Genomic DNA, 26,792 nt, shown 5'->3' on the forward strand with positions numbered 1-26,792 from the left:
ATTTGCCAGCCTGTTTGTTTCAGTAAAATAGTAAATCCTTACGAAAAAACTATATACAGCTTATGAATAGGAAGTTGAAACACACAAGAAACAAAGTTCTATTGCTATACATGGGTGGTTTGCCATTTACATTTCTGATTTGCTACTTTAAGTGATTTTTATTCTGTAAATACAACTGTTGTTTTAGTTTGTTGTGTTTGGGGCTTTTTTTGTTTGGGTTTGTTTGTTTAATGTGTGTGTGTGTTTTGTTTTTTGGTTTGTTTCTGTTTGTTTTTTTTTTTAATTTATTTTCATTTAGTATTTTCAGAAAGCAGTATTAAAAGGGAATTAGAAGCAGATGAAACAAAATAAATCTCACCTTGGCCCTGAAGGTGAGAAATGTCTAGGCCCTCCTTTAAGCGGATGACAACTACACCATACTGAATGTCAAAGGCGTCACTGAACAAAAGGAACAAAGATATTTTCAGCTTTTTCTTTTCCAAAGAGCTACTTTATGCACCCTCTTTGAACAAACTTCAGTGATTAAATACTGCCATTTACACTCCCAAATCATAAACGTGTGTTACAATTTCAGTTTGAATTCCAGACTCTCAACTGCATTAGTGAACTGAACACTGTATCCTAAAAAGCAACAAAGATCAATTCCCTCTCAATCTCTCCCCTACAAACAGCAATTAAATAACAGCAACAGAAGCAGGCCGGTCAAGTTTTTCATGAAGGATGCCAGATACACTGAGAAATCTAAACTTTTATCTCTCCCCATAAAAAGGGACATATTTTGACTAGATCTCATTGATCTGAGAACCCAAACTTCAGCACAAGTTTCCAAAATATTTGGTATTAAACACACTTATGAACCTGTAAGATAGAACCAAATTAGCTATAACGTGCCTATTCCCATTATATCTGACAGGAAAGGAACTTGCCCCTTTAAAAAAAAATAAAGGAAAACATTATTATCTTACGAACAAGCAAAAAGCCTGAATAAATCACTGAGTGAAAGCAGAGTAAAATGAAACACAAAAAAACCCTCAACAGAAAAACATAAACTTAACCATATCATTCACTTTTGCAAGAGCCATTAATCATCAGTCTTTTAAATACAAATACCTTATTACAAGCAACCATGAATCAGAGAACTCCCTCCCATGTCATTTCCACAGACAGAAATTTCTGAAGATTTCACTCATTAAATGCTTCTCTTTAGAAGTAGTAAGACTTGATTAGAAATGTTCAAAGTGTCAATATATTCTATTATTCAAGAAAAATTGAGGTTGATTTAATAAGAAAATGTTCTGTCCATCAGTAAACATTTTAAATTAATTATTTAATTTGTTAAATCTGTACAGATTACATGAGTTTAGATGTCTATTGTGTGCTTTAGAAACTTTCAATTTTCCAGAGATTCTCCAGAAACATGCTTGACCTACAGTTATTACCTCGTGAGGTTTCTCTTTTGGGATGTGGAGAACCACATGACTTGTTGGCCTTGACACATCTTCCAGCACAAACCATTCCAAAATAAAATAGGAAAAAAAGAAAAACCAAGAACTAACCAATATGTTTCCTTATTTTTCACTGCATTTCATGCTCTGGCTTCTCTCAAGAAACTGGCATGATTCTTTTCTCTTAATGAATTTAAGGAATGATTTGTTTTTCTTTTCTAATCTCTCCCCTTAATCCCTCCATCCTCTTTCTTTTAAATGCACAGTACATGAAAATTGTAAAGCACAAATGAAGCAGGTTAAGCAGCACTTAAGGAAAACAAAATAACTTCTGTATAAGTACAAGAAGTAACCTTTGGTTTTCTTAAGTGTTTGTATTACAAATTATTCTTGAAGTTTTTCAGACAGAACTGGTCTGCCTTTCAGTACTGTCAAATTTCTCTAGAATTTCTTTTCCCCACCTCCCTTTTGGCTACTGTATTATTTTGAGAGGCAGTGCTGTGTATCTTGTAAGTAAAATATTTCTTGTATGTGACAGCAAGGTTTAATGAAGATTGAGCTTTAGCATAAGAATTGATTCATTCTCTGCTACACTTAATTTGTACAGAAGTAGTGTAGTGAAACCCTGCTTTAAGTAGAAAACACGCTTTAAAGACACCAGGTTCATCTCTGAAGACTCTTAACCTCAGACCACTGCCGCAACTATTTCTAGACACAGAAGGAGTTATTACATAGAAATAGAATCTTTTTGAACTTGCTTATTAATTTCCATATCAGAAGAAAACAAGGTACTGAAGACTGCTGGATCAGCAATATGGAAAATCTGAGTCTACGTGAGACTTCATGCACCTAAGATCACCTTATTACTGAACGTACTGAAATGGAACATAAGAGCTACAACTCCACATTTTCTACTTACTGGAATAAATTGATGTAGGTTTCAACATCTCTCATGTCGCTTTGTCTCCAGTTTTTCTTAAATCCAACAACAAGGGTGTTAGGCCTCATCCTACCCAGGCCAGCAGCCTAAGAAGAACAAAAATAAAGGTTCTATTATTTTCTTACACAGAAAAAAGTATTTCTCAAAGTTCTAAGATAACTCTGAAAAATGAAAATACTTCTAATTTTGATGTTCATCCTAATCATTTCCATTTAAAATAAAATAATTAAAAACTGAAGGAGAGGTGTACCTGCATTAAGTACTGTCCTCCATCCCGCAAGTCCTCTGCATGCACTGGTGCATAGAAAGCCTTCATCTTGTTTTTAATCAGCCATCGTTGATATTTAGCCAAGTCAGTTGACAGTTCCTTCATGGCTTGCCTCCGAGGACCCTTTGAAAATAAGGAAATAAAAAGGAGAGAGATTAAGAATTTACAAGTAGTAATAAAGTCCCACCCCACTAGAATCCAATTCAAGCTTGAAGAACCTCAGAATATGCTTCCACACTATCAAAAAAACCCAAACAAACCCAATACTCCAAAACAAAAAAATCCTAGGCATTAGCAGCAGCAGAGTGAACCAGATGCTCATTTTTTGGAGGAGGGTTGCACAAAATTTCACAATCTTGCTCCTGCAGAGCACAACCTGCTTCCTTAGCAGGTGGCACACGCTTGCTGTTCATTCACACGCTCCTCTTTTCCCCACCCTCCCCAGACAGGATGGAGAGGAGAATCGAAAGAATGTGAACCCCACAGGTTGAGGTAAGAGGCCGAAGAGTCTTTGATCAGGGTAAGCACTGCTCAGCAACAACTAAAACAGTGGTGTGTAATCAGCATTGTTCTCAAACTAAAGCTCAAACACAGCACTGCACCAACTGCTAGGGAGAAAATTAACTTTATCCCAGTGGAAACCAGGACAGTCCTCCACAGTGTAATACAATTTTAAAAGCAAAGAGCTTTGTAATGAAATATACACAGATACAGGATGATTTAATATTAAGCTTTATGGGAATCTTTGTTTTAAGCTGTACAAGCATGCTTCTGTGTGTAAATAATCCTAATCAGAAAGCCTTTGTCACAGTAGTGTCACTTCTGCAGTTTTATGTTGCAGTCAAAGTGATCTCCTCATTAATTTCTTTTTATTACTTCCATCAGGATGAATCACTGTGCTCCTCCTCGATATCAAAATCCAGACTACAGGATGAGGTATAGTCAAGAACACCACAGCCCAGTTTTTGCAGTAATATACAGTTTACAAGAGGATACATACTTTGACCAAATGGTTAGCAGCCCTGAAGAGAAAGACTTTGGGGCATTGGTTGATGAGAAGCTCAACATGCCCCAGCAGTGTGCGCTTGCAGCTCAGAAAGCCAACTGTATGCTGGGCTGCACCCAAATGAGCATGGCCAGCAGTTCAAGGGAGGTGATTCTCCCCTCTGCTTGGCTCTCATGAGACCCCACCTGGAATACCGTATTCTGGTGTCCCCAGCACAAAAGGGATATGGACCAAATGATCAGAGTTATGAAGAATGAGATAGTGTCACCCTTGCTGTAGGAAAGCAATTTTAAATAGAGATAGAATATGCTCCCAGAAAATCTCTAAACTTCTTTCCTACAAGAAGGATGATGCCACCTTATTCTTTCGAAAGACAGTAATTCCATCTATGATAGCTTACCTCCTGGCCTTCACACTCACTGAAATTTTAAGTTTGTATAGTCAAGAATTGAAAATAATTGAATTTTCTAAAGACAAAACTGGCCCGTGTTTGCTTAACAAAATGTATGTTCTGTATATTTCGTCAACTTGATTTGGCCTTACTCTGTTCATTAGATCATAAGCAAGTCAGATTTAACAAGTGTGGTGAATTTAGATGTATTTAAGAGTAACCAATCTTTGCATTTAAAGTTACACTTGCTTAAATGTTCTTAGTGATGTGATAGAAGTTTGGTCTTAAGATATAAAAGCTAAACTACACATTCCAAATATGCTAAAGTGTATTTATCAATGTTTATCAGAAATCCAACAGCTTTTCTGTAACTAACTGAAAATTTGGTACAGCCACAGTTCAGACAACTCATGACAAGTGCAACACTAAAAAACATTTACTTGAAGCTCACTTCCTTCCCCCCACCCCAAAACCTCTACAGGCTGCTGTAGAAGACAACTTTTTTAAGAAGAACTGCTAAAATTATGCCCTTGCACAACAGCCCTCACAGACCTCAACCCCAAAAAACCCATACCTCATATCCTGACAAAGAACAGCGGAAGTCAGTAAAATACTAGAGGCTGGGCAGAAAGGTAACAGCAAAGGAAATACCTATTGGTATTACTGTTTCACCTGCCAATGAAATGAACCTGGTAATGACGGAATAAAAATCTACATGAAATGTTGAGAGCCATTTTCATCTGTTGGCTGAGCTAGTTGAATTCCTGCTCAATGAAGTTTATTTTAGCCCTGGATTTTTAAGAAATCTACAAAAATTATCCATTTCCTTGAAATGTTAACACTGAGAGGAAATCTAGCTGTATACTGCACATCATTTTGACCAACTGCTCTGTCCAAAGAATGAGAGAGAACATGAGACTGTATGACACAAGGACAGAAAGAGACCCAGGCTGTAATCCAACATTCACTTTACTCCTACAAAGCTTCCTCAGCATTTAAGCATCAAATGACCAAAGGTACTAATTTGCAAAGTTTCCCCTGTAGTACACCTAGCTGCAATAGTGATAACCCATACATGAACGGATCCTACCAGAATATCTCTGGTTTTGCACTTCTCCATATCTAAGACACTTTCTTTTAAAAAAATAAACAAACAAAGAAAGCACCAAAAAACCCCACACAAACAAGAATCACAAACAGGTTAAAAAAAACCCCAGAAACAGAACAAAACCAAAAGTAACTTTAAAGTAAAGATAGAATAGACTTACCATATGTACATGACCACAGATCATCAAACCCACATTCTTAGTGAAAGCATGGACAAGGTGAAGCAAAGCTGGACGTGCACTTGGAGCTCCTGTCATAATTAAGCACTGAGGTCTAGAATTGTGAATAGAGAAGGGAAAAAAAAAATGTTGGAATGAATTTCATCTGGAATTGTGTTTTTTTTTAGTAACAGAATGAAGTTTCTTCTAAATATTGCCAAACAATCATAACTGTCACTGGAGAGGTAGCGACCTCATCTACTTTTACAATACTGTATTAAATTAAGTAAAGATCAATTAAAGTTGGATCTAACTTTGCAGCCAGACCTATGGTGTATCCAGTCAGGGAGTGGACATGACCACAAGGTAAGGTCACATTCAGTCTATGATTCTATTTAATTGGAGGAATTAGTTTAAGACAATACTTTTTTTTTAAATTTTTGGAAGCATCTTTCTGCTACAATAGCTTATTCCAGAAAACTGGTGTAAATACTACAGGACTGAAAACCATCTCCTTCAGTAGGAGCTTCCTGAGTACCCAAGCTGGCAAGACAACAAATCGGTTCTCCAGCTGTGTGAAAAACACTTGCATAGCCTGTTTACCATTACTGGAGTGCAATGAAGAATGCCTAATGTTAAATAGATGGTGTTGAAGACAAAGTACACAGCATACACATTTTTGGGATTTTAAGTTAGACTGTTTTATACCAAGTACGTAGATTGTATGCTCATTAGCATTTTGGAGCATATCTTACAATTCATCAAAGAAGAATGCAGTTCATGGTTTATGATGTAAAGTATGAGGCACATAACAATAAGCAGGCATCAGACAGACTTGCTTCTGAAGGGCGTTCTTAATCAGAAATAACATACTAATGTAAATATGTCCAGCAGATGTCCATGGTGATGAAATTTAAAGTTGTTATAACCCACAGGAGACGAACAGGCATATAATGGAAGACATGATAGCAAACATTGTGACAGTACCCTACTGAATACATTTCATATGTCTTTAATATTAACTGTTACCTGAAGTTTTTCACATGATCTTCCACTCCTGAGAGCCGAATAGAATGCTGTAGTGCATTCAAGTAAGTCAAAGCTTGAGTTGAGGATCCCCAGTTCACATCTGTTGGAAGATTTGACATTCCAATAACTTAAAACTGTTCATTGTAAAACTGTATGATCACAAAATCTGTTAAACACCAACTAAACACACACAGAATAATTAAGCTATATCTTGGTACATTCTACACAATATTAGTCAACAAACCCTACAGCTCAGTACGCAATCCTATTTAAAGATAACATCTCTGTAGAAGTTTTAGCAAACAAGTTAGAGTTTGCCTTTTTACAATTAGAGGAAGAAAGAATTGAGGTTCCCCTCCCCCAACATTTCAAAGACTGCGTCAGAGTTAAAAAAAACCCAAAAACACAAGGGGGGTGTGTGGGGGTGGGGAAACAACCAAAACCCCACAAAACCAAAATCCAACCAACCAAAAAAAAAAAAAAAAACCCCAGCCAAAAAAAAAAAACCAAACCCCAAAAAACCCACAAACAAACAAACAAAAAACAACAAAACCCCCAGACAGAAAAAGCAAAAACAAACAAACAAAAAAACAATAAAACCCACCACACTTCAGGAAAAAAAATATAATGTGCTTAGCTATTTTGTATCACATCAAAGGAAAAAGTAATCGCACTAAATTTGAAACACGGCCTAAATAAAGTCACATACTTTCAGTGAAAAACTGCTAGATTAAACAGTTCTTTAAGATTATTTTTACAATAAAAGGAAAGATCCAAGTGTCCTCTCTATTTGTTCCCATATACATCTTCGATAGCTACAATGAATTTGTCATCCAAGTACTTCATAATCTTCATAGCCCAGGATGTAGGGTTTTCCTTATTTTCAACCTCAGGAACACTTTCTGGTTCCATTCTGCTCCATCTTGCACTTACAATTCTAAGAACACTTCCAAGTGTTCTTAGAAGAGGGAAGAAAGTGTATTATAAATTGTTTTTCATAGCTATAGGAATGGTTTACTGAAACACAACCACTCAAATCCCTTTCAATCCAGATTGATAAGAGCATGCTCTTTCATTTCCTTACAAAATGTAACATGCTTTCCTAGTGCCTTTGTTGCTGCAACCCAAGCTCTTTCCATATGTACCTTTTCCTCCAATTTTCATTCAAATGTTTATGTCTAAGTTTATGCATCTTGATAACTTGAAGGGGGAACAACAGCAATGACTATACAGGCATAATTATGTTTCATTACAACTAAAAAGCCTGAAACTGAAGTTTGAATTAGTTAGCCAAACAGAAGTTCTACAGTTCTCCCTCCTCTCTGCCCCTTTTTTTTTTTTTTTTTAACGTCTTTCCTTCTACATCTCTCTTTCCCAATCACAACCAAAAGAAGCCCATATACATACCTGGTTTCTTGTATGTGACATAAATGTAAAGTCCAAGGACTATGACATATGTCAAAAGTGCTGCCCACCAATTAATAACAAACATCACAATGCAGCACAGAATAGCTCCAAGAAGAGAAATCCACATATTGTAGTATTTGAAAGCAGGGCGCCAACCTAATCAAAATATAAATTGGGGGATAGAAGAGAAAAGAAGGCAGAAATTAATTTAATCATCACTCAAAGAGAAGGAAGGTGTGATTCCTCTTCTCCTTCCCTAGTGTTCTGCATCACATTTCATATGAATGTCTGACAGTTTCAGTAATGTACAAAATACAGACTTCGGCACATTTGTGTTTCCAATTTTCCACCACCTATCAAATGAATTCACATCTTTCTTACACAGATAGGCCAATGTTCCTAATTTTGCCCACTAAAAGTTTACCTTAAACAGAAAGTTTGAAGATGTTTATGCCAATATTGAATACAGCTACAGGAACCTTTGGAAACAGCTTGCCTGACAATTGATTTTTGCTGTCAAAGGTAGTATAACATGAATTACCAGCTTATGGATTTGCTCTCTCACATACTACGGTTTGTAGTGGTGTATTTTTACTATTTTCACATCTAGAAATTTTCACACATGAAAGGCCAAAGGACAGATGTATCCAAGTACAACTTGAATATGCCAAAATACTGGACTGTCACTGTTTTACATCCTTATTTGTCACAAGTTTATCCAAAATCAGGAGAACACACATGCACACCCCCACTAACACACCCAACATTAACAAGTGTATTACACATAGAACTGTTGTGTAAACACACTATGCACATGTTCTGCAAAAATAATTTTATGTACAGTTCAGCAACTTAAGAAGCTTTTAAGGGCATTATTTCAGCACAAATGCATAGTGGGCTGTGTATGACACACATCTGTTCTGCAAGTACTGGGTTTTGGTTTACTCCTGTTAGCTAACTAGCCTCCCACACCAAAGGCTACAAAAATGTGGCAATACCACCTGCAATTCCAGTTTCGTCTGGACTGGGAGAAAAATACTAGCAAGAGATCCAAAGATGACTCAAGGATAATTCTTGAACACCAGAGACAGAATTAACAAAAAAACCTTTCTTCAAGAGTTTCTGAATTATCTTGTGTTCCCTCAGCAAAGGTAACAAAATTAGTTCCAAACTGTACTGGATCCAAACTGTACTGGATCACCCAGTCCTCAAAATTTCAGAAGACCCAAGTATATACAGTATTAAGCTTGTAATTCAGATGCATCATGAGAATCAAACAGTAACTAAATTAAACTAAACACTCATTTATATTAATACCTTTTAAATTGTATTTATGCTTAAGGAAATTTCAGTCTAAACACTCACCCTCAAAATGTAGTTCCTACCTGGAGATTTTGCAAGAGAAGCATGGAATACAGAGAAGTTAATCAAGGCATATGAGGCCAAGAAGAAGTTAGAAATAATTGGAGCAATCACATTCAGTTCAGCTGTAAAACAAAAAAAAAAGCAGGCTGTTATGAAAGATACCATGTAGGTTCCAGAGTAAAAAAATCTGCTACAGCAAACCTGTTTTCTGATGTACACTAAAAAGCAGCAGTTCATTCTTCTTTTCAGATAGAGCTACTATGTTAATGGTCTCTTATTAGCTAAGTTATCTTCTAAAGGGAAACATAACTTTCAATTTTAAAAATAAACATTCTTCCACACTATTAAGTGTTCCAGGACTGCCACTTATGAAGCACTACATAATTCCTTAAAACAATTAATTGAGAGGATTTCTTTCGCACCATGGCTTGATCGAACAGCGTACTAACATATTGGGTTCTAAAGAATGTCAGAAACAGTACACAGAGCATTAATACATATACAGTACATCTCTAGCTCAATTTTCAAACAACAAAGAATGAGACACAAGTAAGTTCAAGAGACAATCAACTACGGTGAATGGTAGCAGCAAAGTCAGTGTGAGCAATGTGACAAACATGTTATTCTACCTGCATTTTAAACGAAAAGTTTCATCAATGGTACTAATACAGTGCATTATTACAGTCTACTACCATTGTAACAGTGATGAGTACACCCTCTTTAGTGAAAGAGATCAAGAACCTGATGCTCTCCTTTCCTTGAGGAGCATGGTAAAACATGTGTGTACTCTCACCAAAGTGATCAAAATGTAGAATGTGCCATGTTAGTCTGCAAGCTTCTACTTGTAAGCAAGTTTCCAGTCAGCATACTGCACAGGGACACCATGTCTATACCTGTGCCTTAAGCAGGCTTGGGGGGAAGGATCAAGGAGCAAACTGGGATAAAAAAGTTTAAAAGCACTGGTACAGGACTCATGGACGGACAGCACAATTAGTTTGCTATCTAGATAGAACACATGTAATTCTACCTAGACTATCTTTACCTTTAGCATAGAGGCATCAGCACTCATCTCTATTGTTTGTAACTTAACAGAAAAACACACTTTAAAAAGTATTGTTCATGCAAGTTCGCCATTTACTGAGCTGTTTGTAATTATTAAAAATAGGAAATAAACTACCATATTTAAAAGATGTAACATCTCTTTACCTCAAGCAAAAGGTGTACTTTTATTGACAGTATCCAAAGAGAGATACCTGCCATTATCAAGAAAAATACAGATTGCTATAGTTCAATTCATATTTATTGCAATTCTAGACAGAGTTATAGCTAGAAAAGAGGAGAAAAGTAACTCTCAAAATAAGATTTTTGAATGCTGGCTTGGAATCAAGCTGTGCATTAGACCTAAGGACACTGTTAGCAAGTAATGATATGAAATACAATGCCTTGTAAAGGACAAAAGGATATTGAGATTTATCGTAATTTCAAACTAACCAATTAGTATGAATCCAAGAGCAATTAAAAATGTTAGAAGATATCCTCTTAATGGTTCGTTGTTCTTCCCATAGCCTTTAGCAAACATCTGAAATCCTGGATAAATGTTGTCCTTGCACAAAGCCTAAGAAAAAACAGAATTCCAAGAGTCAGCATGCATTTTGTTCAAACTGTATCCTTACTAATGCTATCTTCCACTGCAAATTATCTTCCTGAAAGGTTTATTACCACCATGTACTAATTTTACTTTCAATTGTCTTTGCATCTTGACCCCTTGTGTTTCCAGTATTCTGTCCTTCAGTAATTTCTATCTAGAACAACAATTTTTGTTCTTCTGTAAGTAATTGCCTATTTCACTCAACTGGTATCTTACAGTCACAAAGAATCCTTCTTTAGAGACAATATTTTTTCAAAAAATGAAAAGTTTGCTCAATGTATACACTAGTTCTCTGCATAAATACTTGTACTTCCATTCTGCAAGAAAATCTCGTCTATGTTTGACTCCCTTCTGAACTGCTGGGAAGTAAGATCATTACAGGACACTACAGTTGTACCCAATTAAAGAGAATCCTTAAGACAAAAGAATAAGTTTAAATCGTTAAAACAAAGTAAAAGCAAAATACATTTAGGGACACAAGATAATCAATGTAAATTATTTACATGAGAACTGGTACACAATTATTTTCATAATGCAATCCCTAAAGATTAAGATTTCACAGCTACAGGTTCTACTATGCTGTGTCCATCTGTGATTACTCTGAGAAATGAACTAGTCCGTTCTCTTTGTATGCTCCACTGTTACTTACAATAAAAAAAATCTTAAAAGAGGTTTGTAGATTGCTGTAATGTTAGTTAACACCCCAGCTAATCTCTGAACTAACCAGAAACACATTGGATCTCGAACAAATCATGGTCTAGCTAACATTTAGTAACAGTTAAGCACCACTTTCCCATTTTAAGCAAGAACACTGTACTGCTGTCAACTGGTATGAACCACAATGGCAGTTTGTCAGAGTCCCCTTCCAAAAATTCCGACTCAAAACGTAACTGTAGTTATTCTTTAAAAGATAATGGTTTTGATTCCACCCTTACCTGGAAGATCTTGGGTGCACTCACAAGAGATGCTAATGCGGAAGACAGGGTGGCTGAAAAAATACCTGCAGAAATCAGTGGTGCAAATCCCGATACCATGCTCATTACCTGGAAGCAATATAATTATTTTTTTTAATAATATGAAAAAGTACACTGTACATATGGATGGAAACATTAACTACACAAACAGAATAAAATACTATGCACTCTTCACTTAAAAGCTATTTGAATATCATGCATTCATATCAACAAATGAACTATAAACAAATCAAGGTATATAAGTGGATCCTAATTTCAGAACAAGAGAAGGGGGCTTTTCACACAAAATACAGTGCAACCATGTAATTCTTGGGTCAGAGTAATCAATGGCAAAGTCTCCCATGGGCTCGTAAAAGGGTTAAAAATAAGTAATGTAAGAAAAATATATTGAAATTTATTATGTATTTTGACTAGCCTACCACTGGATAACATGGTCTCAGAAAGCCCAAGTGACAAAACAAATGAATTTTGGGAAGGATGATTGTCTTTCTTAATATCTCCATCACCCTAAGTTATATTTGCTTCCCATTCAAAACCAAAAGGACAGGACAAACTTGTTTCCTATCTCCCCAAGATCATATCCTAGGACATCTTTGTAATGCCAGTGAGTGAAATACAATATACAATTCTTGGTAGAGATGCTTAGTAAGCTAAATCTAAAACAATGTTAAAACTAAAAAATTTCCTAAATCAGAACAAAAGCAGTTACTGTCTAATTCCCATATAGCCTAAAGACCATCTTCTATCATTCTACTGATTACTTACATACTATAGCTGCATCCAGCTTTGCGTATTTCAAGTGAAGATACAGAACTATGTATTTAAAATGCAATCATGGTTTAATAGAGTTATTTTGTTTACGAAACAAAAGCTTAAGCTGCTTGAAGACAGCCACTATGAAAGAATTTTATCTTGAAAAAGCTTATGGTTTTAGTTAATGGATCAAACCCAGAATGGTGCCTTTCAAGCATGAGGTTCTGCATCATTTACACTGCCTACTTGCCCCTTCCATCCTGTCAACCTCACCTACACTATCAAGAAAGGTACTGAAGGAAGGCAAGAATGATCATGCAGAACCTTCATGTTACTGTTAAGTTACTGTCACCTGAAGATGTAAAATCTAGCTATCTAAAGCAATCTTAACTAGGCAGAACATGCTCTCAGAAATAATATACAGGTGACTGATGCAGTTTTATTCGTACTCCTAGGGCTTAACTAACAATAAAATTCAGTGTTTTTCTTCAGAACAGACTAACAAAGGCTGCTGGGTTTCTCAATCAAACAAATCTCTAAACTACATCAGGTTTCACTCGTTAGTTCAAGGCATGCCTTTCCTAAAAAGAAGAATTAAATAATTGCATGTGCATGAGATGAGAGTGAAATAGCTGTCATAGAGCCATAATGAGTGGAGAGAATTTCCTGAAGCATATCTCTAGCTGATAACAAAAAACAAACAAATAAAAAAGTTAGAAGAGGCATTTGTTCATAGTTGAATAAAACTAATGACACATGCATTAAAGTTACCTCTCTGGCACCCAGTTTTAAGTTAGTTTTATAATCAACAGAAAAAGTTACAGGTGTAAATGCCAGTTTGTAATAACCCTACACTATTTCTAAAAGAGAAGTTCAGGGTGTAAATGCTGTGCTGAAATATTTTAGAAAGAAACCTTTCCTATAGCAACATAATAAACCAGCATAGAATAATCTTTGTAGAAGTAGTATGAAAATTTTCTTCCCTGCATGGATGACTCAATCTTCCCTGGAAATACTTTATATGGACAGAATCTGTGTGCAAGTCACCATTGCTTTTCTTCCCATCCAATTTAAAACATTGTTATTTTGAGGTTTTCACTTTACTACATTTGCACCAATTTCTTGCAATTTACTTCTTACAATCTACTCAGATTTTACATTCTCTTTATACCTTTTCTTCATTACTTCAATTTCTTTACACTACTTTTAAGTATTACATCCATTTTATAAATTTGAGAGAATTCTGAGTCAGATATAAGCAGATGATGTTTGCCCATTTCAAAAGCTGTAACGTAAGAGACATTAGGAAGCTCCATTTAAGCTAAGAGAACTAAAAGAAAACCAGTTCCAGCAGAATTGGTATGCAAAACCCTCCCCTCTCCCCCAGCATGCACACCATAATCCAGACCTCTTGACCACAAAAACCAAGAAGCCCACATATGGTGTTAGCTATAGCACTGAAATTTTCATCCTTGAAAGAACACACAGAATGGGAAGGACAGGTATCTTGTTAAAATTGCCCTGTTACCACTGATATGTCGAGACAGATACTGCTGAGTGAGATATAGCTATTAAATAGTCATAGATACTACTGATTAGGAACTCATTATGTTTGCCTGGCATTTACTGTTCAGACAGTTTCCTAACTGGGATAATAAAATATTTTGACTACAGTTTCTGTTCTTTGGTCCAGCCATTGTGGAGCAGAAAAAAATGCCACATGAAAACAAACAGCAGATTCTTTAAAGTTATGTTTTTATAATGAGTATGGACAAAGCACTGTTAAAATCCCCTTCCCCCTAACTTTTTTCAAATGTTTCACAACTGCCTTCCTTCGTAGGAAGAATGTTCTAGGAGAACTTTTACATTGCTTCTGTATTTATGCACAGAATTTCTGAATTTCTTCTGAATTTCATGTACTTTCAACTTTCAACTTTCACCCAAAGTTGACCAAATCCTGCATTTAGATTGCCCAAAGCTACACCTTATTTGGGGAAGTTCCAGGCTGAGACTATAGAGCCCAAAACAAGTTTCTGAAGTTACTCTTTTACCAGGTAACAGCCTGGGCACAGAAATATCACCGACACTAAGCAGAGAATGTCTGAAGCTTGTGAGAACTTCATTCATTTACAGTGACTACAACAGAAACTAAGGATGGTCTTTCTATGCCAGTCTGACTAAGCCTGTTTCACCAGCTGTTCTCAGTTCAAGTTTCTTAGCATCATCTAAGCTTTTCACAGGTAAATCATACTACAAGTCATCCATTTGCTGCCCAAACGCATTCAGAACACCAGCTGCCTAAGCACTAATTTCAAATTAATTCTTTGCCAAAAGAACTGAATGCAGCAAGAAGTGTACTGAATTGATGAAGTCATCAGGCTGTGCATACACATAACCTGACACTTTCTACCTCAGAACCTACATGCTTACATACTGTATGGTAAATACAACCATCTTCACTACTTTATGGATTAATTTAGGTTTGTGAAGTAATTATTGTCAGTTATTTAACCTACAGAAAGAATTTACATTTGTATGATGAGCTGGGGAGGTACACAAGTTTGGAGCACCCTCCCTGTGACCTGCATGTTAAAAAAAAAGCAAAAAAAGCAAAAAACCAAAACCAAAAAGCATCTCCTTACAGCTACCATTCAGAGCTACGAAGCTGAGGGCAGTTCACATCAGAAAATGGACAACAGTTTATGTATAGGTAGCATCTCATGCAAACAATTTCCTTCTGACATCTGAAAAAACAGAATCTTAGACTCAAAACCTGTGAGGATAAGAGAGAAAACAAACCACATGGAAAAGTCCAGCTGGGCACTACAAAAACAAAATTCCACAGATAAGGTGGCTAAGTGCTGCAATGGGTTGTCCAGAGATGCTGTGTAGTCTCCATAATGAAGTTTTCAAAACACCCCCAAAAAAGGGGCCATAAGGGGTAGTGCATTCTCTGAGCAGCACCTGCCCTTGGAAGTGCCTTTTCCCATTCAGAACCCACTAGTTTTGCCACAGAGATAAGCAAGAATAATCTGGGAGACAGAAGTATTCTTTAGACCAAATGTTAACAAACTAGAATATTAATGACTAACTTATTAGAAGTACAAGCAACATTTATGGTATTTATTACTTACAGGAAAAGATACAAAGGGAATGAGTTCCATGCTATTCTCAGTTGCACATTTGACAACATACTGGCTTCTTCTGAGCTTAAACAAATGAGGGGAGTCATGCAATTTTGCAGAATTACTCCCACAACAGCAATTCTGAAATGTTTCTAAATACAGACTTTTTCTAAACCAGAACAAAGTAAAATGTACTCTGATTTTACTCTAGTAGAATGGTCTTCACTGCAACATTATTTCAGCATGTATCAAAAAGGTTTTCTGACCAGCTTTGCAGTTTAGGAGTACAGGTACCACACGTAAGGAGTAGATGTACCACATAATTCTAAACAAAACCCACAAGCCAGACACCTTTCTCATTAGTGGATTTAATCTTAGTCTCTAGACAACTTTTTGCGCACCTACTGGAAAAATTTAGGGCCAAGGGAGTTTAAATCAATTAGCAACAAGTATGTTTTCCTTAGTTTGTTTCAAACCCTGACCAACAGTTCGTGGACACTCAATTACCTGTGAAGTATAAGTTGAAGACTATGAATTACCCGATGACTTCCAGAGCATTTAATTCAGTAAGATCTGGTTTTATGAAAACTGACAACAGTTTCACCATTAAACAGGATACTGTGACAGATAAGTAAAACATTCATAGGAATTCAGCATATTTCCTAAGAAACTTAAAAAATTAAGGAACACGTTACTGACAGAGGCTGCCTATGATTACTATGCATCACTACTGAACAATGAGTACATCTATCCATGCCACTGAATGATGGCATTCAGACACCTAGAAAGTTGCAGTCCCACCACCTAACCTAAGCAGCTTACTCAAAAGAAGAGTAAATATGTCTCTCTCCACTGTACAAGACCCAAAAATTCTTAACATACATTGTTCTCCTGCATACTGCTTAACTATTACAGATAAACCTTATATTTTTAGCCTGTTTTTCCTTGATATGCAATTAAAAAAAAGAACAAACACAAAAGCCAGTAAACAGATTTAGGAGAAAGTTTTATACCTGGAAATTGTTCATTAGCCCATACTGACATCCTGTCTGACAGGATGAGAAATCATAGTTTAATTTGCAAGCTGCAGCAGTGCAATTCATCAGCTCCGTGACAATGGTGTCATTAACACTCCCTGTCGCATCCCGCACAACACAGGAACCTAGAGTGAACACAGTAACAAAATAAAAAAAGGCATGAATAGGCTGAACCTGAACTTAATCACGTGTCAAGCTCAATTCCCGTTTTATGTATACACAGTCTCACAAAGCAACATTAAAATACAGCATTTACATCTTTAATACATTTCAGTACTAAGCGCATCTTCATTGTGAGGAACAATTACAAACAAGCAAACTAATTGCTCTCTTGCCTTGAATAAATATGAATCTAGTAAGAAAGGAAAGTTTTAGCACAGAGGAAAATAATGTCAATAGACTTGCAAAAGTTAACGGCACAGTTTTAGTTCAACATATTAGTTCTGAATAATGAGTTTTCACACAGCTCTTTAACTTAAGTTAGTATTATTCATCATCACTTGATTTTATAGTTTCTCTTTTTGTCAGTTTTCCTAGAGGAATGCATTTTAGGAATGTATGCACGTAGACAAGTGTGCATAGTGTTGCAGTTACTTCTTTTCCACTCTTACGCTCAGACATTCAGAAAATTAAGTAGTTTATCATGAAAGCCTCTTGCAAGCCATTTCCCAACACTAAAACAAGCCACCTCCTGTGTGGTATTTTATTTTGGTTTCTTGGTTAAAAACAAAGCTGGATGATCCCACTGCTACTACCTTTTTTATAATTAATTTTATCACTTAAACTTCTGTCTTTAATTCATCTATGATTATTTGTAATTTGACTGGTCAAGAAAATGCTGAAGACATAGCATTTTACCTCTTATATACTAAAAAGAAAAAAAAACCAAACCAGGAATACCAGAAAGCCCACAAGTCTTCTGCTTCAAGGTTTTTTGTCTCAAAGAACAACACAAACTAGAGCAGACTACGTATTATTAACATTCTATGGTTTAATAGTTAAGGTAGTCAGATTGTTTGGACACCAACAAATGTTTCCAGGAACAGGAATTAAGTACAGAGTGGGGAAGAGAGACGTTTACAGAGCAGTATTCAATAGAATTCCCTTAATTTGGTCTTTCAGAAACTTTTATGACACAGAGGTCCTGCGAATAGAGCTATGTGACTACTGAGGACCTAGGTTACTTACTTGCAAAATAAAAAGAAGGGCATGGATGTGCTGCAAGCTTATGTTTCTGCTCTAACAACCCCTGTTATCTATGTATTTTGTCTTTCATTAGGAAAATGAACTCCTAAATACCTACATAGCATATTTAGATTGCTTCTCAGCTGTTAAAACAGTGATACCTCATAGGTGGACATTAGTTAATCCTCCCACTTCTTAGATTTATTTTTCAGTTACTAATTAGGCCAAATGAGTTCAATTTCAGTAAGTTTCCTATATCGACCATCTGTCATGCTTTTCTTGTGGGTATGTAAACAGGCTGGGTTTTTTTTTTTTCTGGTTGTTGTTCTGTTTTAAATGAGAGTAAAAACTCTGTATGAGAAAGTTTCTTTTCTACTACGCAAGTATTTGCCCCAGCATTCAAGCAATATATAATGGATGTTACAATACACTTACTAGTAGAACTATTTGTATATAACATTTTGTTGGTAATAGATTGCAGTGGCAGGCCCATTAAGTTAAGCAACCCAATAAATAGCTCCAATGCACTATCATAGCCCTTCTATTCCTCATTCCCTTTAAGAGTTCAGATCCAACTCACTGGCAGGTCTTTCACATATGGAATCAAAGTATGACCAACAGCGACAATCATACTATGAACAAACTTAATGAGAGCCTTGCTATGAGAGAACGCAAAACAGAAGCCAGCTGGGCAGGCTCCACTCTCAGTAGAAGATATTTAAATATAAGTAAAAGTCCAGATGTTTTACTTAACTCTCATTCAGAAAAGTTTTATTTATTTATAAAATTCTTGCAACATTTTTGTTAAGAACCTTTATGTCTTCTTTCCTGTAAAAAACAGGAAAGGCATTTATAGACATGTTCTTGCCAAAGTAAAGTTTTGCCATACTATAAGCCCCAGGTGAACACACCACTTCTATCAAGTTACCTCCTAATTTCATACAACCAGCAAGGATTCCAGAGATTCTACACTGAGTCCTTCAGACTGCAGCTGAGTGTCAGGTGCTAGAAACAGCTACAGTTAGGTTCTCACTAATTAGTTTTACTTCCCTGTGTACAAAAAGCGTATCTTAACCCTACTAAGAGCTTGGGGTTTTTTTAATCAGAGCTTCTCTTGTTTTTAAAGCAGTAAATGTTTTTCTTTGCAATACATCTTTCACAAATTTTGATATCAAAATTGGCTGTACAATCTTCACCCTGCCACCTGCATATCTGCATTAGTCCCTTGCTAAAGTACAAAACCAAATACTTTTTCTCACAGCTGTTATCTTTCTGAAGTAGGCTGCCTAGCTCTAGCAGCAGGACTAACAGTTTTCCTCTTCTAAGCCTTCTCTATTCAGTTGAACCCTCTTACTTAGTACAGAGCATGCAGATCTGAGCTAAATTCAGAACATCATCTTTCCCTTCAAACATGACTACTCAGTGACATTTACTAGCCTCTTTTAAGTTTCAGTGACATGCTTATCACTACTCTGGAAACTTACAGTGGGTAATAGTGTGTGAGGAAAGTAATAGAAGTATTTGTATTTGCCTGATTCCTGATCCAACAGCTCAAAAACCCTAAATTTCACTCACATCATAATCTTCTACCACAGCACTGGGCTTTTTTAACTACAAGAATTCTAAGTGTAAGTTACAGAAGGCAACTAAAGCAGGACATGTCTGATGCATCAAACAATGTCATGTTCTGTTGGTTTTGCAAGCTGTTCCTTTTGCAGTACGAAAAATTAGGTTTTTCATGTTTGAAAGACGATCAAAGTATTCCATTATCAAATGAATTTTAATGAGCACTTTGCTCTCATGTGGGTTCAAGTTCTAAATTATTCAAATTTGGTAGCAGAGGTCTATGTGGTCAATCTATTTAGGAAATAAGTGTAGGTCATTATGCTGCATAAAGCGCAATCACTACAGAGCAACTATTTGGCAGAGCTACAGTACAACGTTAGCCAACAGAGGCAGACTAGCAAGATTGGTATCTTTGGAAAGGAAGTATCATTAGTACTAAGATCAATGGTACTCTTATAAATGAGAATTTCATTCAAAAGGCAGCACAGCTAAGATAAGGAAAGGTGAAAATTGATTACTGCTGCCAGAAGTACGCTAATAAAAACATTTCCAAATCATAGGCAAGAAATATGCAAGATACTATTACAATCTTATCTTACAGAATCACTTAGGTTAGAAAAGGCTTGAAAGATCATCAAGGCCAAGGGCAAACCCAACACTGGCAAGTCCACCACTAAAGCACATTGTTTAGACGGTAGACACACCGACACATCTTTTAAATACCTCTAGGGGCACTTCCCTGGGCAGCCTGTTCCAATGCTTGGCAACCCTTTCGGGGTAGAAATTTTTCCTAATATCCAATCTAAACCACGCCTGGTACAACTTGAGGCCATTTCCTGTTGTCCTATTGCTTGTTACTTGGGAAAAAGAGACCAACACCCACTACTACTACAACCCCCTGAAAGGAGGTTGAGAGTGGTAAGGTCTCCCCTCAACCTACTTTCCACTGAGCAATAAGAAGTTCTTAAGGTTACTAGAACAGAATTACTTTATCAGGGGGAAAAAGTCTTGGTTGACCACTGATGCTTTGGAGCAACACTGATATAGGGAGCATCAAAACTCAAGGCAAATGCTACAAAGAATTTGAAGTCACTGTGGGGTGGGGAAGACCAGGAAGAGGGGTTATAGAAGACTCAGGTCAGTCTATGATTGCTCTCCCCTTTCCACATAAAAACAAAATTTTAGGAAATTATAACATTTCCAAACACGACAACGCTTCCAAAAGTGGGATGTCCAGATGAAGTCACTACTCTCTCCACTCCCTTTACTGGGGAATTACTGCTCCTGTATCCTTACCAAAATGCTGTTTGATCATCTCACAATTCATTTTGGCTAGCTGACCATGGAATCATAGAATAGTTATGGTTGGAAAGGACCTTAAGATCATCTACTTCCAACCCCCCTGCCATGGGCGGGGACACCTCGCACTAAACCATGTCGCCCAAGACTCCATCCAACCTGTCCATCATCATCTTCAAATCAATATAGGTGTTTGTTCAGCAACTATTTTCTGAAAACTCATTTTTCTAATTCAGAGATTAGCCCACTGCTAAATTGTAAATCTTTTAACAAAAGTAACTGCAACAAACGAGGAAACATCCATATGAAGTCTTTTGTGCTTTAGTCTGAAGCGGTCACCAGTCTTAGGGGGAGAAAAAAAAACAACCCAGAAACAAAAACAAACCCCCAAAAAACCCCCCAAAAAAAAACCTCATTCATCTTAGGAAATTATAAAACCAACTGAATATTGAACCTCCAACAACAAAAATCAGAAACCTCTGGCTATCACTTTCCCATTCATGAAAGTTAATCATAATGATTTTACATAATGAATTACATAAACCATATCAAAACACACCCTCAGAAAAAACGCAAAAGGATAAAGTTAAAAACATTCTCTATTTACCTACAGATACTGCAATTCCTACGTAAACCAATGTAGTAATTAAGATGGCCAACAGCGTTCCTTTAGGTATGGCTGACTGAGGATCCTGAAAGAAAAATGTCAGTGGACAGTGATGACAGAGATAAATGCACACTCAGTGTTTGTGAACAGTATTTTCTAATCCACTACTCACCGCAAGATCACCCGAGATATTTGCACCAGCAAGTATGCCAGTTGCAGCAGGGAAGAAAATAGCAAATACAGAAAAGAAAGTTTCCTCATGTCGGAAATCTGGACCAAAATTCTCCATAAATATTTCAGCTGTAGAAAGAGATTTAAGTATATCAATATTTGTACAAAGGCTACAGTATTAGCCCATTCCAGCCATTATTGGCTCCACAAAAAAAGCTGAAAGTCACAGCTGTATGACCTTCTTAAAACTAAGCGTAGAACATTTAAGTCCTAGTTCATCACTTCGACTCGGTCAACACAATATTTAAACAGCTTTTAAAACCAGAAAAAATACTCACAGTATCATACAGCTTTTTTAGATTTAATATAATCAATATTAAGTAGACAGGACCAATTTTTGGCCCAGTAGCTTTAAGGAACAAAGCTGCAGAAGTTTGGAAGAATCGGGGTGGGGGTGGTGGGGGGGGCGGGAAATGTACGTCTATACTTAAACAGGACTATAAGCTATTTTATAGCTTCATTTTTATTATGACAGCGTATCTACTCTTCACAAAGATATTATTTACAATACTAACTGTTTCAACGTACCTTTATAACCAAAGAAACCTTTAGGCTTCTTGCTGTCCAAAGGAATAAATGTTCCAATGACAAAGTCTCCAATAGCAAGTATGAGGATCACCAGTAAGACTATCTGTGCCTGAAACGTAATGATTGCAGTCAGACAGAATTTGCTCTTTTTTACAGTTTCAAGCTTCAGTGTTGTATTCTAAAATTTAAATATTGATTTGATTCCAAATTCAGCTTAGTCTTCTCACAGTTTGTTTTCCCACAAATAAATAAGGCAAGCTGGAGAGAACATGTACTGGGGTTTTTAACAAAGAAATAGGAATAATTTGTAAGTTTAACAACCATACCCTCAAGGTATACTTTTAAAGACAACTGACTTAAAAGAACTATTTTCTCTGTCAACCTTCCAGAAGAAATGGATTTGAGCAGATTGAAGATATTCACAAGAGGTAAATGCACACAAATCCTAGGAATATTGCCTTATTAACTGTGATTACAATACTTAGCCTTATACCTTAGTATCTGATATTTATATTACTAAGAATTTTATTAAATCAGGAATCAAACAACTTTTGTTTGATATTTTATGCAATGAACTGGTTATTATCATGTTCTCAATCCTTATTTATGAAATTAAACTGTGCATTACCACAATTGCTTGTTAATTTCTAGTTTTCTTAAAAATTTTTCATTGCAACCTAGATTTTTAGTCACTGTTCAATAACTCCATTATAAACCCTATACTTGGAACAAGAAGTACTTTAAACCATCCAATGCTTCAAAAGCACGAGTCAAGATAAAGCTAGGCATTGAAGAGGTGGTTGAGGTTTTACATTTAAATGAGCAATGACTTTAACTATTCTAACCATTCATGTTATCTTTTGTGTATTTGATTCCTTATGAAGGCATACATGCCAGTGGCTCAGGGGAATCTATTTGTAGTTTGACTATTTTTTCAGGTCTAGGATGAGAACTTGATGTACAACAGCACCGTGATGTTGCTGGTAATACAAAACAAAGCTTTCAGTTCACACAAAATCATAAGAAAACAGGGTAGTACAGTGATAAACAGAGCATAGGCGAGAGGTGTAAAGGATGCAGCTGAGTGCTTACAGAAGTCTTCAATAAGCCTAGAGAATTCATCATGAAGTTACCACAGAGTAATCGCAGCAAGTGGATTTACCCGGTAACAAACCTGATCTCCCTGAAGCTAAGAGCATTTTCGGAATATCTTCTTTACATTCAAAAGTCTCAGAGAAAGAATGGGCTTCTAAGATTTCAACACAAGGAGCTAAGCGGCAAGAGATCACAAACTCTGAAAAGTCACTTTTTAAGCAGGCTTCCCTAGAATCCCTGTCTTTTTTAGCTTTTAAATCTACTTATAGGTTCCCCTTGTCCCATTTTGCAAGGTATACTCTAAGTCATGGGGAAGGCACAGAACATCACAGACACTTTAATCAAGAAAGAAGCAGTAGTGCTTTGCTATGCTAAGCTGCATGTTAACCCACATGAAGTGCTTGTTTGACAGGTTCAGTTGCTTAGCATCCCTCCTACCTGCCTTCTTCCATGACGCAGAAATTAAGCCAAGAAGCCTTGGTTTCTGCATTGAGCACAGGATTTTTGAAAGCTACCTATGTCCTAATACGGATGACACCGCAATGATACCACATTCATGTTTGATACAGAAACATTAAACAGGGTATTCTGTGCAAGCTATTGCTATAGAATTGCTCACGCTACAGAGCAAAAGCAAGACATTTCTTGTGACTTCAAGTAATAGTAGCTAGAGGGTTAGTAACATCTAATTAATTCAAAAAAAACCCTGAACAGTCAAGATCAAGGAAGACAGTCTTGTTTGAAGCCAGGTGCATAAAAATACCATTAAAACTGAAGTTACAGACAGTGAAGGACTGTCTGAAAAAGGTAAACAATTTGTACACAAGTGTGCTGTTTGATTTACAAGTACGTGCCAAACTCAATTTCTGTAGATTCATTTCTCCCTGTGGTAGATCTAAGCAATGCGTTTAATCTGTACTTCCTTTTTTTTTTTTTTACAATCCCCATTACAAGGGCTAGAAGCAACACTGAGAAAAACGCCTCTCTCATTTTAACTATGAGTATCATCATCATCTTCATGCAGGAGCATAAGAAACTGTTGTAATACTTAAATGAAAAAGCTTCTTCAGTTGGCTGTCGCTGCAGAAAATAGGAACTATTGTGAAAGAAGTATCAAATGGGAAGGGAGACCAAGTGAGGTTCTTCTCAATTGTTTTCGAGCACACTATAGACAAATATTCTGTAAAAGCCAACCAGGTGCAGGAAACAAAGAGCAAGCTACTCTGCCTAGTGATGCAGAGCAGAAAACTAATAAGGCAACCCCTATATTACGATATCCTAGGATCTATATGTGTTTGTGTTCATCATCTGAGTTGACCTAAGACTGTGCAACCACAAGATGAGGAAAGTGGGTTCCCCCTCCTACACTTTCATCACCACCAATGTACACAACTGTCCTCAATGCTGGGCCTAGGAACCACATCACCACTGTCTGGCTGTTTCCAAGTGAAAACAAACCAAAAGAAAGTGAACAGGAAATAAAAATACTGGGTTTGAGTTAGCAGAAAACTACATCACTTCAGGTGGGCTTCGGCTTCAGCTCCAGCCCTGTATTTGCCATCTATAGAGCTCATCTGAAGTTCCCAGTGAGGGAATATTCCCATGCTACTACTCTTACCCTCTTCTGGGCAACTACAGGCTAACAAGTAATACCATTAACCTACTTGACAGTGTCATTATGAGTAGATTATGTGGTTTTTAAGTTCTCATAGATATTCAAACTTCCAGTGGAGTGAGGTGGTCTAAGGTCCAAATTCTGTCCAGACTAGAGAGCTATTATGTAAAAACTGCCTGCTGACGTCTAACATATCATGCATGCAATACTGAGTGCACTAAACGTACTAAGAATAAATGAAACAGCTGAGGTAGAAAATGGAATCAAAATTATGAAGCACAGAAGAAAAGTTAAGTTCCTTACCTTTGATTCCCATTCCATACCAGCAACGGATATACCCAGCAATATAACCACTGTTATAGCCCCTATGATTCTGATATCATTCATTTCATCAATCATCAGTGCTCCATTTTCCTAACAAAAAACAAAACAAAACAAAAAAAAAAACAAAACCACAAAAAAAAACAAAAAAAAAACCAAAAAAAAAGAAAACCACACAAAGACAAAAAAACCCAGTCATACACTTACATCAAGTACCTACCTTCCCTACTGCAGAATAGCATTTTACTGACTGTAATTTATTAACAGATTCAAACTCTATTCCGCAAATTTGCTCATTTTAAATTCCCCGTAGAGACACAAATAATTTGGGTTTTGCCTGTTTTAAATCACTGAATCTTTTAAGTGGAAATGGTAATTCCTATTCATAGCCCATCCCCAGGCAGAATGGCCTGTCTTCAGCTGCCAGAGAATCAGATTAACCAGCAAGACAACTGCACATGTATTTTACTTGTTATTCACTATTACTCTTAATTCTTTTAATGTATTCCAAACTTCTTGCCATCTACAGAGTTCTTCTCGGTATTACATTTAATCAAAATATTCAAAAAAAAAAATAATACGTGGCTGTGTTTAAGTTAAGACATAGTGTTTAATATGCAGAACTCCTTTGAAAATAAGTATAATATAAATGACTTTCACTTAAAAGAAACAATTCAGAACAAGAATCTCAGCATTGGTGATATGGTTTAATGGTAGTCTTGGCAGTCCTGGGGTAATGGTTGGACTTGATGATCTTAAAGGTCTTTTCCAAACTAGCTGATTCTATGCTACCATGGTTCTGCATCACATATCTGTACTGACAACCTTTTCCTCAACAGCCAGGCTGGACTTTACCACAAATTGCACATTTTATTTTTTCAAGGAGATAGTGTGGGAAGCTTCCATTTGACACCTTTGATAATTTCTTGTTGGTTTTTTGTGGTGTGGTTATTTTTTATTTTTTTTAACCAAAAGCTACTGAATTATAGTAATATTTTACTGATCCATCAAGGTACAAGTACTGCACTGATCTATCAGCCTTGTCCTTCAATGCATGTCTTTGAACCGGTCAGGACAATTGTGATGCATCCATAAAGGCTGGGGGATAAAGGGATTGAGAGCAGCCCTGCTGAGGAGGACTTCTGGATACTGGTGGATGGAAAGCTAGACATGAGCTGGTAATGTGCGCTTGCAGCCCAGAAAGCCAACCGTACACCAGGATGCATTAAAAGGAGTGTGGCCAGGAGAAGTGACTCTGCCCCTATACAACACTCTTTGTGTGACTCCCCTTCAAGTATTGCATTCAGCTCTGGGGACCCCAGTAAGAGAAAGATATGGACCTCCTGGAATGGGTCCAGAGGAGGGACACAGATCAGAGAGCTGGAAGACCTCTCCACAAGGAAAGGCTGAGAGAGTTGTTCAGCCTGGAGAAGAGAAGGCTCCAGGGAAGCCTTACTGCAGCCTTTCAATACTTAAAGGGAGGTTACAAGACAAATGGGGACAGACTTTTTAATAGGGCTTATAGCAATAGGACAACGGGTAAGTTTTAAACTCAAAGAGGATTGATTTAGACTAGATATAAGGATAAATTTTTTTATTATAAGGGTGGTGTGGCACTTAACAGGTTGCCCAGGGTGATGGTAGACTCCCCATCCCTGGGAACATTCAAGTGTAGGTTGGACAGAACTCTGA

The 26,792-nt window shown here is 36.7% G+C and overlaps 1 protein-coding gene across 1 annotated transcript in view; it reads right to left on the minus strand.

The window, feature by feature from the left end:
- SLC12A2 (solute carrier family 12 (sodium/potassium/chloride transporter), member 2) overlaps nt 1-26,792 on the minus strand; it is a gene marked incomplete at its 5' end in the record, with an annotated part of 41,539 nt that overhangs the window by 9,694 nt on the left and 5,053 nt on the right. The window contains 14 exons of the mRNA XM_010013572.1: nt 359-438; nt 2,365-2,471; nt 2,636-2,776; nt 5,319-5,430; nt 6,345-6,444; nt 7,752-7,907; nt 9,137-9,238; nt 10,608-10,731; nt 11,700-11,807; nt 16,630-16,778; nt 21,311-21,395; nt 21,483-21,610; nt 22,070-22,178; nt 25,083-25,193. Of these exons, the coding sequence (XP_010011874.1) occupies nt 359-438; nt 2,365-2,471; nt 2,636-2,776; nt 5,319-5,430; nt 6,345-6,444; nt 7,752-7,907; nt 9,137-9,238; nt 10,608-10,731; nt 11,700-11,807; nt 16,630-16,778; nt 21,311-21,395; nt 21,483-21,610; nt 22,070-22,178; nt 25,083-25,193 (1,612 nt within the window). The remainder of the gene's footprint in view (nt 1-358; nt 439-2,364; nt 2,472-2,635; nt 2,777-5,318; nt 5,431-6,344; nt 6,445-7,751; nt 7,908-9,136; nt 9,239-10,607; nt 10,732-11,699; nt 11,808-16,629; nt 16,779-21,310; nt 21,396-21,482; nt 21,611-22,069; nt 22,179-25,082; nt 25,194-26,792) is intronic.

Source organism: Nestor notabilis, unplaced genomic scaffold, assembly GCF_000696875.1.
Source record: "Nestor notabilis isolate BGI_N333 unplaced genomic scaffold, ASM69687v1 scaffold31070, whole genome shotgun sequence".
Lineage (NCBI taxonomy): Eukaryota > Metazoa > Chordata > Aves > Psittaciformes > Psittacidae > Nestor > Nestor notabilis.